The 14,102-nt window shown below is 46.1% G+C and overlaps 1 protein-coding gene across 1 annotated transcript in view; it reads right to left on the reverse strand.

Moving 5' to 3' along the window:
* The window catches only part of LOC119444327 (ATP-binding cassette sub-family C member 3-like), a 321,860-nt gene that overhangs the window by 65,114 nt on the left and 242,644 nt on the right, over positions 1–14,102 (reverse strand). Inside the window, exon 18 of the mRNA XM_049663273.1 lies at positions 12,818–12,893. Coding sequence (XP_049519230.1) covers positions 12,818–12,893 — 76 coding nt within the window. The remainder of the gene's footprint in view (positions 1–12,817; positions 12,894–14,102) is intronic.

Here is a 14,102-nt window from a genome sequence, read left to right on the forward strand (position 1 = left end):
CTAATAGTATATCTAACGTGGACAAAATTCATCTATTATACATGGCTCTCATTTAGACCGCTAACTTTCGCAAAACCCTTGTAGACAATGTACCCAATTCACGTAAGAGGTAAATTCATGCATCAAATTTGTCCGCTTTGGATTCTCTGAGGGATTCAATTTACAGAACTGCGATATCTGTTCCTATTGCACAGCTACGAATTTCTAAACTTCAAGGTTTCATTTTTGAAGGTCTGCCAACGTTTAAACCTTCCTATTATAAAATTATGGCCCCAAATCAAGACTCCGCTTGCAGCAGACACTAGGATTTAACATTCCCTCTGGAATGCACCAAATTTCATTAAAATCGGCTTAGTGGTTATTTCAGAAAAGCGTTTCTGTGTTTTACATGTATTTGAATAGGCGGCACTGGAGTTGGGCCCGAGCTAAAGCTTGCTTTTAAGTATCTGTAGTGCCATCCGTGCAGCAGACTGCATAATGTATTTTTTACAAGTAGGTTCATTTACTACAAAAGGAGGCTTTCATGTTTCCGCACAGAACATCGAACGCGGTCCCCTGTTATCGCGAACACGCGGGTATGGGTTATGCATCAAGGAATTACACTATGGGACGCGGGCTGCACTCTGTGGATAGCTCAGCACATCACCACTGCTTAGACTTCAGGATAGACGACTCACCTGATAAGGTAGTCTAACTGTTGTCCTGTCGATTCAAGCTTGCTAGAAGAGCACAGAGGACACATTGCAACGTATTGCTGCCCCGAGCAACAGACACGCAGCACGGTACCTCTCTCCTCTTTTATAGTTACCAATGACGTAGAAATTACCTGATCGTCTTTTTTACACCATCATATAAGTTGATACACCGTACCACATGATTTTTGCCTCATTTCGCTAAGTCGGCATGGCCCGACTGAACAACTGGGATAGAGATGGTGCTTTGATTCCGCTTAGGCTGGAGGAACGGCAACATGGCCAGTGCTATCACCTAGAAGAAGGCCCGTCTCCTAGGTGATAGCATTAGCGATGTTTCAATGAACTGTAAAGTCGCCGTGTTGCATTCAGCTCACCTGAAAGGTGGCAGTAAAATTGACGAGATATGCCCTCCCTGCATTACGAATGCGGTAAACCCTGTAGCGCGGCACAAAGTTACTCCCGAGTGAGCCTGAGGTTGTACCCTGAGCTGTGACTCTAGACCGCCAATGACACCACTTCTCGATGCATCGTTTGTCAGGAAGTTAACAACGCTAACTTATGCCCTTTGGGCGCCGTCAGGTTTTTTCGAATGTCTGAACCCCTGAAATGTACAGGGCGTGGTAAACGTTTTCGTACTCACACAAGAACCAATAAATATGGTTACGAAGCAGGGTAACAAAATCAGCCGAGGCCTTCGTCAGGCCTTCCAGCCTTTAGCCCCGGCTTCCTCCTTTGTAAGAAGGAAAAATAAACTTCACTTCACTTCAAACTTCACTTCACTTTTATGTCATCTTAACGTTTGACAGGGACAAATCCAAATCTCCTTTTCGATAAGTCCGCATTCTGAACGTATGCAAGCATTGAGTCGCTTTAGAAATGCATGGATGACGGCACAGATGCTGGCTTCGTCTAATTTACGCGATACTATTCTAATTCCCGACAAGGAGCAGCCAAATCAAGGTGACTAGTAGAGCAGACTGCGTTTTTAACTTAGACCAGAGTACATATAGTCAAGTGGGTTTAGATCCAGGCTATTGGGGACCATTCTGAAGAGGAAGAGAAAATCAGCGATGTTTTATGTGCCCCATTGTTGCTCCACATTAGCTTGTGAACCGGAGCGGAATCCTTCATTACGTCCACTCGCGGTTCCCGAACTGTGATGCTGCCCAATCCAGGGCCTTCATCAGGGCATCTACCAGATCATTTTCGCTATTCATTTTTGGCTTCCTGTTCGAAAAACATTATCGGCATATTTTCATCAGAAGTGATTGTTTCAAAATATACTGATTGAGCTTGAGATAATCTTGAGGCAATCATTCCATTGACGCTGGCTTCTTTTTAGGCTTCCTATCAATATCCCGTCGCAGGGTTGGAGCAGAACTGCTTGATATTGAACACTGCCTCGTCTGTTAAGAGAATTCTGCGATGACGTGCTGTGGTGCCAAAGCATTTTAGCAGGTCCTAGCATCTTATGACCCTAGTCTTTTTCTGTATTCTGTGAATCTGTGACCATTCTGAACCTTGTATAACTCCTCATTCACAATTCTAAGGACGGAACGTTCAGACATTCCTTCACTTAGGGCGATTACGCTTTTTAGTTGATTTCTGGCGAGTTCGTGAACTTTTGCCGCACCCTCTTTATTGATACGTTCTCTGGCATAAAGGACATAACATCCAGGCGTAACAAATTAGAAGGTACCTATTTGCTGGTTCTTGTGCACAACAATGTCGTGTTACAGACTTTACAACAGCATTCACGCGCACTACACTCTGCGGCTCCCATCCACGTACTGCCCTGCTTCCAGCTTTGATCGCCTCTCTGCCCCTTGAGTGCCCCAGATAGCCTACACCGTCAGTTTTTTTTTAAATCTCAAGTGTTCTCCTATGGCCTCCATTGGCGGGTACATGCGTCCTCCTGAAGCAGTAGTTCTAAAAAATTGAATCCTCGCCCGGAGACATGGGCGCCCAATACTGCGAGACTATGGCGACACGAAATGTCCAACAAGACGGTTTGTGCGACCAATGCTGAATCTCCAACGAGGCGCAATCTCCAACCAAGATGAAATGTTCAACGAGACGGAATGTCCAACCGAAACGCTATGTCCAGCAAGCCTCATTGTCCAACAACATGCAATGTCCAATAGTGGATATTCCGCCTCATTGGACACTCAGGCTCATTGGAAATTCTCTCGTTAGACATTGAGGCTTGTTAGGCATTCAACCCGCAAGGCTGTTTAACGCCAACTGGAACGTGTACAGCCAGAATTTAAATCTGTAGGTCAACATCAATTCTATCTTTTGGTTTCCGGTCTGTGTGCTCCTCACCAATCATACCGGGCATGGACTTTTTTTCGCGAATGGGGTACGAGTATCGATATTGCGTGTTGTACTTTAGGTTCAGGGACACGAATCCCCAAGCTTGATAACTCCGAAACCGCTCATACGGCGCTAAGCATTTTCGACGGTCACCTCGAAGCAACTTCATCGTAAAGGTTTAGGCGGACAAGACGACATCTACATCCTAATAGTGGAAGCTAATTTGTTTGTCCTCCCTCGACAAGTCTGGACTGACCAGGAGTCGATTCATCTCAATAACAGGCAAACAGCTGTACCTATGGGTCCCAAACTTCAAAGGAGAATATTCTCATTTTACAAGGGAAAGCGACATCACCTACTTTGAGGAAAGTGCTTAATAACGAGGCCTATCAAGATTAGCAGCAATCTCGTCACTTGAGCAAAAGGAGAGATTTGCAGGTATTCGAAATTCTATAATAAATGTTCTTGATATAAAAAAGTTTGGGAGGCGTGGGCCACTCGACAAACGTAGTAGTATAACAGAGCCGACAAAAGTACGTCTGCGCCCATTAGAGGGTGGCGAAAGACGACTAAAACGCCATGCGTCTCGAAGTTCAGAAAAAGCTGGAAGAATACAGGCAGTCAGCTACGACCGGTCCGTGTGCTTCAGCATTTGTACTAGCAAAAACCACCTTCTGGTTTTGGGAGGCGTTATTGGAATTGACTAAGATCATCAAAAAGACGTGTATCCATTAAGCCGCATAGATGAGATCTGTGATCGTATCTGCACGCTTAATATATATATGAACGAATAGAAAGGAAACCAAGGGGCCCAATTTTTGTTAGTCATTGTGATGAGGTTCTTTCAATGAATTACTCACTACTCGCATGAAATGACGAAGCCGTTCGTTACCACACCAAGCCATTCAATAAAGAAAATACAGCGAGAAGAGAAAACTAAACATAGCAAACTAATGACAAAAACAAAATAGGGGTAAGTCTAGAAAGAAAACATAAAAGTCAGAAGGGGCCTACAGTATCATGGTTCGCACTGAAGCTGCGGGATGGACTACAAGCGGCGACAGAGGCGGAGAGGATGCCCTGGTGACCAGCGAAAGGATACATAAATGCATACCAAAACGTAAATGTAAATGCCAGGAGCTCAAGTGGAGTAGTGGTGGCGAAACTAGAAGCCGTCGAAGCAAATCCTGGTCGCCCCCAAGCGAACACCAGGGATCCAGTAATGCAGGAGGAAGTTCCGCAAGTTTCACTGTGACGTTGGGAACCTGGATAGGTCACCTTAGTACGGTAGAGGTCTTGTCACCAGACACCAAGTCCAAGGGCTTCACCTCTGCGACCGGTACGAGGGCTTCATTTCTTCCAATGTCGGTCGGCACCTTATCATCAGGCAGCCATGATCGACACTGCTGTGAAGACAGGCATAGTGGAGACGGGTAGTGGCTAGACGCCCTTGCGGCGTTCGCCAGCCGGAGTTTGGGCACGGCGCTGGAGACGCTGGGCCGCCTGGGTCGGACGCCCTTACGACGTTCGCCAACCGCAGGCTGCAGGAAGAAGTTGGTTGTCGTGTTGATCCAGGTGGGAGCCTGGAGCGGCCTTGAGCCAGGAGCTCGACTGGCTGCTACTCCCGCTTGCTTGCTTGCTTGCCTTTAAACGTGGCTCGTACCCACTATGGGGGATTGGCCAACAATCGGATGATTGAAGGTAAACAATTATCGGAGTCTAATAAGGATCACTTTTGAAAATTTTTGAATGACGAAAGGAATTTATTCATATAAAGTTTAAGAATTTAGCAAGGGAATCGTCCTGATTCAATTATGTACCCCACAACAGCTGCACCAACATCCCTATGACGATGTCCGAGAGAAGATGCACCAAAAAATAGAATATTGGGTATCGTTAAATTTAATCCAGCACTGTTAAATTTTTCTTCTAAAGCATGTTTTCTTAATGAGGAAAAACGGCGGCATGACAGGAAGAAGTGTTCTATTGTTTCGTCTTCACCAGAGTATGAGCACAAGGAGGAGGGCGCCAGACCAGATCGATGCAGATAAAAGTTTAATGTAGGAATGCAACATCTGAATTTCGTAAAGAGGACTTCAAGTTTTCTATTATGGCAGAATTTTCTGTTCCAAGGAAATAGGAGCTGTCGATAATCCGTTAGATTTGTTAATGGCAGGTTCCAGGAGTCTTGCATGACGTCCCGTCTCCTGAACCTAGCCGCGGTTATGTAAGCTGATACAGGAAGAATCGGAAGAATTGGACCACTAAGGGCAGCTCTCGATAAGCTGTCAGCTAATTCATTAATAACTAATCCTTTGTGAGCAGGAACCCATACCAATCCAATTAGCTTTAAGTTAGAAGGAATAACACATTGGAATGTACGCGGAACTTGTGAATCCACTATTTGCAGTGAGAGCTGAACATAACGACAAAGAATCCGTTACGATTACAACTTCCGAGATTGATGAGTGAAATTTTCGTATAACCAATGTAACTGCCAGAAACTGCAGCTAGAAATACTGGTATATAGTCTGGAAGTCGTAAGGAGAACGACCAGTCGAAAGCGGAAGAGAAAATTCCAATTCCAGATTTTTCTTCTGATTGCGAGGCATCTCGCTATGACGGCTATTATTTTTAACTACAATAAGTGATTTTCTAATAGCCCATTTAATATACTGTAAGGAAGGAATTTTGCGTTGTTTGGATATATATCGTCGAAAATAAGTTGGAGATTCTCTCTCTCACTGCGAATTGGAGCGATCTCACATAATCGTACATCTAAGGGACCGACCAGTACCTGCACGAAAACGACCTGAGGAATGTGGAACCGGGGCCAGGAAGATTGAAAAAATATTGCAGGGTGGGAAATGAAAATTATTTGCAATTTTATAGGAAATTCATACATTTTTAAGAATGTTTGGACCGTTAATAACCGAAATCTGCACAAAAGAGAAGGTAAATGTGTTTCTAGGTATAATACATTGTTGGCAACGAACTTTGGCAATCCAAGGCACAGGCGTAAAGCTTCCCGTTCCAGAAGAACAAGGGGATGTAATTTGTATGCCGGCGCACCTGAATATAGAACACATCCGAATTCCAAACTTGGCCGTATGTACATTTTATAAATCATCACAAGAGAGTCTCTCCGCATTCCTGATCGACAGTTGCAAAGCCTTCTTAGCATTCCAATCGCTCGCACTCCTTTTTTATTTATGTATTCAATGTGCGTGCGCCAATTTAGCCGGTCATCGTATGTTATGCCCAGGTATTTTACCGAGTCCACCTGAGGTATGTTCTGTAGGCGGTAAGTTAAGTTTATATGTATTGGATCTAATAAAGGAAAAACTATTATTGCGCATTTACTGACATTTAGGGACATGCGAATATTCAGTAACCAGTTTTCTATGTCGCACAGGTATGTTTGCAAACGATTATATAAAGAGTGGATGTCCATGTCAGATGCAAAAAAGCAATGTCATCTTCGTAGACATATGCTCCCGCACCCTGGTCATCTTTTTCCCCTTCTTCTTCCGCCTCTTCCACGATGGCTGTCGCTTGCTTGTTTCCTTGCTTGTGACTCACTTCTGGCACTTACCCACTACGATCACGGCACTCGCGCACTTTACATATCACAGTCATACCATAGGAAGCCAATAAACAATTTCGCCAAGGACAGCATGGGGGAAATTTTCCGTAGTTCCTAAATGAAATAAAGAAATAATAAATAATTAGAAATGAAAGTACATGAAAATGCAAATGGCCGTAGGTAGGATACGAACCCACGTCTTCGCATGTACGCTGAGTACTCGGACTCATGGATGCAGAAACGGGACATCATGGCGTGTCGACGGGAACTTCTTTAAGAACGTCTGCATTACTCAACCATGTCATGGACGATGTTAGTTTTTGTTTGGGGGGGGGGAATCCTGGAGTAAAACAGGAAGGGAATGAGAGCAATGAACAACAGAATGTCTTGGATACGCTCCGAAACCACTGACAGGCTCTGCCTGCTGTCCGCTATATCGGCAAGGTTACCGACACGCAACAGCACACAGGCCCCAGCATGGTAGTTCTTAGAGCTGTGTTGGCCCAGTCGCAAAAAGCTGTTCAGCATGTCATTGCCTATGTAAGCAGTGTTTTATCAGCTGATGAGACAAATTGTTCTGTTAAAGAAACCAATTGCTCCGCCATTGTGAGGACGATATCAATGTTCCGGCCATGCGTTTACGGCCCCCATCCATAGTTGTGAGCAACAATAATTTGTTCTGTTAGCTATACTGCCTCGCAAATATCAAATACCCTTCAGCGTATTTCCCACGATGGAGTCTTGGTTTCAGCATTTTGATGCAGCCATCACTCACAAGCGCTACCGACATTGAGTGTGTCTCAAGCGCACATGTTGGAAGTGACACCACTGACCTCAAAGACTGGCCATTTCGCACTGAGATTATCCATACGGCCGGTGCAACAACGGCCCGAAAACTAGAAGACTCTCCCCTCCCTCCACTCAGACCGACTATATCGAATTTTGATGCTCGTTGTTCTCATTTTTCTTTTCTTAACAACGCCCTTGATAACTACTGTTCAACAGACAGACAGACAGACGCTCCCTGTCGTCTCACGGCAAAAATGATCCTCTTTGCTGTTCCGTCATCAAACATATACAGTCACATTGGTCACGTGACTTGTGTGAGGACTGGGTAGAGGAAATGAAAGCAGAGCGCGTGTCTGTGGCATAGGTGCCAACGAACCTCAGCGACGCCTTGAGGCAACTTCTTGATTGCTCAGATCTTTATAGGATCTGGGTTCCCACCATTGGCGGCAAAAATCATGCCCAAGAATGCTACCTATTTAACAACGAAACAACGTGTTTCCCTGTTGGGTTACTCCTGTTTGTTCCAGTCGGTCGAGCACGTTACGAAGGCGGTTGTCATGTTCCACTTTGTTCTTGTCGTACACCAGAATGTCGTCCATGTAGTTCACTATGCCGTCTAGGCCTTCGACGACCTGCGAGAACTTTATTTCAACAACTTCTCGTGCGTATGTGATCCCGAACGGTAACCTGCGGTATCAGCTGTACCGTCCATACGGCGTAATAAACGTGGTGAGCTTTTAACACTTTTTGGAAAAGTTTCGTCTGGTATAATGCTGAATTCGCGTCCAGTTTAGAAAGCACCTTGGCTTCCGGGAAGCTTCCCATAACGCGCTCTGCCGTTTAGTAACTGATGACGCTTCCGTCTGACAAACGCATTCATTTAAGTCGACACATATCCTTACTGCTGCAGACGGCTTACGGGTACTACAGGAGCGCACCATTCACTCGGTTCTGAGACCTTTTGTATCATTCCGTCTCGTTCTAGCCTGTACAGTGCTTGCTTGACCTTTGCCTTCATGGGAATTGGAATCCGTCGGAGTGTAGGCAGGGCGTACGGCGTTGCATTCGGCACGAGTCGTATGGTATGTTCTCCAGATATGGAACCTGTGCCTTCGAACATCTTAGGATACCTGCTTACGATGTCGTCAGCAATCTCTAAATCAGCTAGGAAGCGAACGATTCCGTGGGCTTTGATAGCTGGTAGTCCCAACAAGGGTGTGCGCAAGTTGTGCACGGCGTAAATGGTCTGCTTCGAACAGTTGTCTTCCCAAGCTACTTCACCGTCAAACTTTCCTATCGTACCGATGCTTGCATTGCTCGGTTCATTAAGATCGCCTGCTTTGTCCAGAGAACGCGGCAAGTAAAGGAAAATTTTCACCGACGACTGTCACGTCCGGCTCCCAGTATCTACTTTCATGCGTAGCTTATGGTCGTTTATCAGTACAAAGTGTTCAGATGGTGTGCTGGCCGATTCCTCGACCGTGCCAAGAAATTTATCAGGTTCGGCAATGTCTTCAAGATTCCCGTCTGTTTTCCCCTTTTTTTCGGCACGATTTTTCGAAGTGGCCCAACTTTCGGCAAAATCTGCATCTTGTTGAGCTGAACAACTGCTGCTCGGATGAGATGGTACGGCGCAGAAACTGCAGAACGTTTCACGATAAGGCGGCTTCTGACCGCGTGCAAAATTGTTCTTTCCAGCGGTTTTCTTGGGCTTTATTGCGGCGACGCAAGTTTCCTGAATCGCGCCCTCGTGCTCTTTTAGCTCGGCTTGTTTTTTTTAATGTTTCACTTGTACGAGCTTTTGCCAAAGCAGTACTCATCGTGAGCTTGGGATTCATCTGTAGTTCTTCAGAGATAAGCTGGTCCGGCAGTGCTACGACGAAGCGGTCTCTTATTAGGCGTTCTTTCATGTCTTTGAACTCGCATCTGCCTGCTGGCCTGTTAAGCTTGGTTACCAACTGGTCTACTGTATATCCCAGTTGTTAGCGGCGTAGATTAAAGCGAGCATTCTCACAGACTGTGTCCTTGGTATGAACGAAATAGCCCTTAAATATTGACTCTACGACGTTGAAGTCCGCCATTTCTTCGTCTTTTATGTTTAGCGACCGAGGAATCTCCAGTGACTTTCTGCCCATTGTATAGAGAAGAGTCCATGTACTTTGTCGAGTTTCTCTTGAAGTCCGGATGCGAATCTGTAGTCGTCGAATTCGTCCATCCAGGCGGGCCAGTCCGCAGCGTTCTGGAACCCGAAGGGCCTAGGAGGCTTGATTCCCGCCATTCTGAAGCTTTGCTGGACGATTGTCACCGGGAGGACTTGCTCTTGTAGAAGCAGCTGCTCGTTCGATTGTCGGCGGGCTGTTGCAACACTACCGGCGCTACATCGGAGTCAGCTTTGAAGTAGCCATTTCTGATACCATGTCAGACAGACAGACAGAAGACGCTCGTCGTCTTATGACCAAGAATGACCCACTTTAATGTTCCGTCATGAAATATATACAGCCAGAATGGTCACATCACTAGTATGAGAACTGGGTAAAGGAAATGAAAGCATAGCGCTTCTCTCAGCATGTGTCTGTAGCATAAGCGAGCACAGTGCGTATCAGGATGACTTCACAACGACAACCTTACTCAGCCGCCGACCTGCTCGTTAAGTCAGCCACACGCGGCGACATTTTGCGCTTCTGTCACAACCAACCATCATCCGGGAACCGACATTCATTCGAAAAGATCTGTTAGGAACAAAACATTACACCATCTTCCCGTAGGGGATCCCTGAGTAGTATGCGAAGCAGCTATGGGGTCCGACTCAAGTTCCTATTAGTTTTGAGTTCGTCGTTTCCGTTAGGTTGAGGTTTCCTTTCGGCTTCGCGAGCCCGAAGTTCGGGATCGGCCTGTCGTTGTGCCGTTTCGTGGCAGCCGCTCGAGCCCTCTTCGCGGCGCTGTCCACGGCGCTGACACTGGCGTTGACGCTGGCGCTGTCCGTGGCACTCATCGCGGCGTTGCGGGAGGAGAATACGCGCGCGTCATTACACCACGAGCTGCAGTGGCGCCCCCCAGCGGAGTATGCAGCGCCTACCGTCGAGCCTCTAACCTAAGCTGCTTCGCATTATCGCGCGCGGAGCCGCAGGTGTTGCCATTCGTTGCGCAATACGGAGAGGAGATGAGCATCGGAGAGGAGAGGAGGAATGCCGAGAGGAGATAAGACAAGGAGAGGAGGGGGAGGAGGATGCGCATGCGCAGTGCGGGTGTGGGCGCCGCACGGCAGAGAGGAGAGGAGATGAGACAACGAGAGGAGGGGGAGGAGGATGCGCATGCGCAGTGCGGGTGTGGACGCCGCACGACGGATAGATGGAGGGACGGACATAGCCCCCGCCATAAGCTGCTTCGAATCTAAAATTGGTGCGTCTACCACTGGCCTCGTCTTCAATAGAGAGTGAAGCAGTTGGTTGCCACACGTCACGACTGCCAATGACGTAAGACTCCTCGTATTGGCTCGGCAAGACGGCCGGATGCATTATAATCCACAGCCAGCGCACAGTTGCTGTCATTTTTCCCACTGTTCCGTCCGGCAACTACTTAAGTGTGACCGGCAGTAATTATCACGGTACTGCGAAAAAGAAGCGCTGTGAAAAGTTACTGCTGTAGTCATCGCAGATTTATTCATCCACAACGTCGTCCAGCGTCACGAATCTCCTGCAAAATATATCACCATATTTCGGCTAGGATTCACTGTCTACACGCTACGAGAAGTCCTGGAGCTCATAGTGCTCCCCACTGCAGATCAACATCTTACTACCCTTAAGAAATATAGATGACTTTAAAACTAAACAAGACTTTCAGGGATATGCTGTAAACGTACGTTGCCACTAAATACAAAAGTTCAGGCGATGTCCTTCGTCATGTAATTTTCGCGTACAATATTTTAGTTCGCACCCAGCTGCTCAGCTGAGACCAACGAGACCTGTCGAGGCAAACGCTGAGACCCAAGGGATATCAGCTGTCTGCTAGGCGGAGGGAGACTGCGTCCGCCTCCGTGATTGCTGGCATCAATAAATGTTTACCCTCTCTCGGCAAGTAGCCAGCCTTTCCTGCTTCCCAGAAGTTACTATAATAGGTCGTGGCCATGCTGCATCCTCACTCCACCGAAATGGGTGCTGATACGTCTGTCGTGACGAGCAGGCTTGTCAGCTTGCCTCAGAACAACTCATAATTTCACCCAACCTCTGACGCCTGCAGCTGGAATCTTCGGCACACAGTTGTGTTGTAAATCAGGGTGATGAAATGTGGTTCTGGACTCCCATCAGACAGCGCAATCGTTCGGAAAATTAGCTACGCGCTACTCGTGTTCTTAAAAGGTAGGGTGGCGACTAGGCGACGTTACATAGATGTTCTTCCGGAAGTCTGCTCCTGCATGAAGTTGCTAGAGTAAAAAAAATGTTTGTCCTGGACCAGGACCAATTTTTCTGAGAGATCCGTAGGGAGTTCTTGTAGCTCCGTGCTGTAATCATACAGATGACAATTTTCTCTTTCACAAATGTTCTCTTAATGACCACAACATCACCTCGCACTACCGCGCGAAGTACCTAGGCATAATTATTTAGCATAACCTAACGTAGACAACACACATAAACCAAGCCTAATAATGACACTAGGCGTGCTCTATGTTACCTTATACGGAATGTAAGAAAGACTGCCTCTTCAGAAAAATTGCTAACTTACAAACTTCTAGTCTGACCCAAGTAAGAATATGCTAGCCCTGAATCAGATCTCTCCCCTTCTAATCGATCTTATTAAATGCTCAGAAAACCGTGTGGTAACATTCATGTACTGCGACTACTCTTATACTGTCCGCTGTAAATAACCCAACTGAAGAAGCACGTTTCCGTAGTCTTAAAATACGCCCTAAAATCGCTGTGCTTTCACTGCACCATACAGTTCTCTTTATTAGCTTACGTAGCTGCTCTACCATCAACCAGGTCAGCTCATCTTTCAACGCATCAGCCATGTAAAAGCTGTGTATCCTGTCCGTACCGGCACCACCACACATCATCAATCCTTCAGTATCAAGATAGCCATAGACTAGAACAATGTACTCAGAAACGCCATCCTTCATTTCAACCAAGTTCACTTCAATGCCGCCATAGAGTCGCTCATTGTTAAGATCAGCTAGCTTGTGTTTTCACTCACCCGGTATGTGAAACACGACCTACAGGGTCTTTCAGGTATTTAAAAAATAACTTAACTACTTATTTAACAAATAAATAAATAGTTTAACTACTTCATTAAATAATTACTAATTTTCGTTTTCCACAATCTGCCTAGCGTCCGTTAAGTATGTCAATTTACGCCCTCGTGTGCAATAGCGCTCAAGTGAAGTTAGCTGTTGAAGCCTTGGAGAAAATACAAGTAAAGGCACGACACACGCCCCCACCTTTGTCGACACAGCTGATTCGTCTTGCGTAATGCGTCCGGAGGAGGTGTTCTCTTCGCCACGATCTCGATCCATGCTTTTGTCATGGGAAAATAAGAAAGTCAGAAAACGAAAATGCAACTTAGATGGTCACGATTCGCTGATAATAACTGCGAGGCTGCTGGGAGTTATAAATGGTCAAAAGGAAAAGCAAAGGAGTAATTTTAACAATATTGTTAGCAATATGTTCGCTTCCTTTGACTATGACAGGCTCCCTAGTTAGCTTAAACAAAGAGCCAACGAACTACGCATACGTCTTAAATTATCTCTATTTGGTCGTCAGAGAAAGCTACAATGAATTCAGCATGTGGTCGTAGGCCGAGCACCCATCTACAATATACTATAATAAATGACATTGACACTTGGGATGGAGGGTGATGGAGACGGAGCGGCACTATTTGCGCAACAGTTACATTCAATTATTTACGTGTTTTCTTCGTGTGACTTATAGTCACATCTCAGTGGTTATGGCGTTGCGTTGCTGAGCTAGAGGTCGAGAGCTCGACTCCCACCGCGGCATCCACATTTCGATGGAGTAGAAATGCAAAAACGCTCTTATACTTGGATTCGGCCCACCTTAAAGAACCCAAGCTGGTCAGGTCCCCCACTACGGCGTGCCTCATTGTGGTAGTGCCCCGTGAGACCCCAGAATTTGGTCACACTGTAGCTTGTTTATATTATACCGTGTGTACAAAGAAATCTTCGTGGTATGCCTATGCAAAAAAAAAAAAAAAAGATTAGAGTAGCTTTAGCACATGAAAGAGCTGAAAACGTTCACAAGAATGCACTAATATCAGGGTACCATTAGGAAAGGCGAACCTTTTCACATGTCATTGTAGGCCGCTGTTCTACATTAAACAGTTATCAGAACATGGCTATTCTTGCGCTGTTCTTTTTCTTCTGTAGCACCTATAACACAACGGCCGGTGAAATAGTTTAGCTGCAAACCGCACCTGCGAATTTTACGATCATATCAGTCACCTTGAAACCACGCTATTAACGTTCAAGACGTCAAAACTGCCATTCCAGTGGCGCGTCCGTACCGCACTGCCCAATTAACGACCGTAACTGTGCCATTTGCAGCATAGCTAAAACCATATGCGCAGTGTACGATAAATAACAAAGTGATTTGACTTGACGTAAACAGTAACCTTTGTTAGACCCCCCGCCGGCGCTCGTCGGAGCACCTGTCCTCCTTAAACCATTACCGCAGCCGCCCATATCTCCTCCGTTCTCTCGTAACTCC

This window comes from Dermacentor silvarum, chromosome 3 (genome assembly GCF_013339745.2).
Source record: "Dermacentor silvarum isolate Dsil-2018 chromosome 3, BIME_Dsil_1.4, whole genome shotgun sequence".
In the NCBI taxonomy this organism is placed as follows: domain Eukaryota; kingdom Metazoa; phylum Arthropoda; class Arachnida; order Ixodida; family Ixodidae; genus Dermacentor; species Dermacentor silvarum.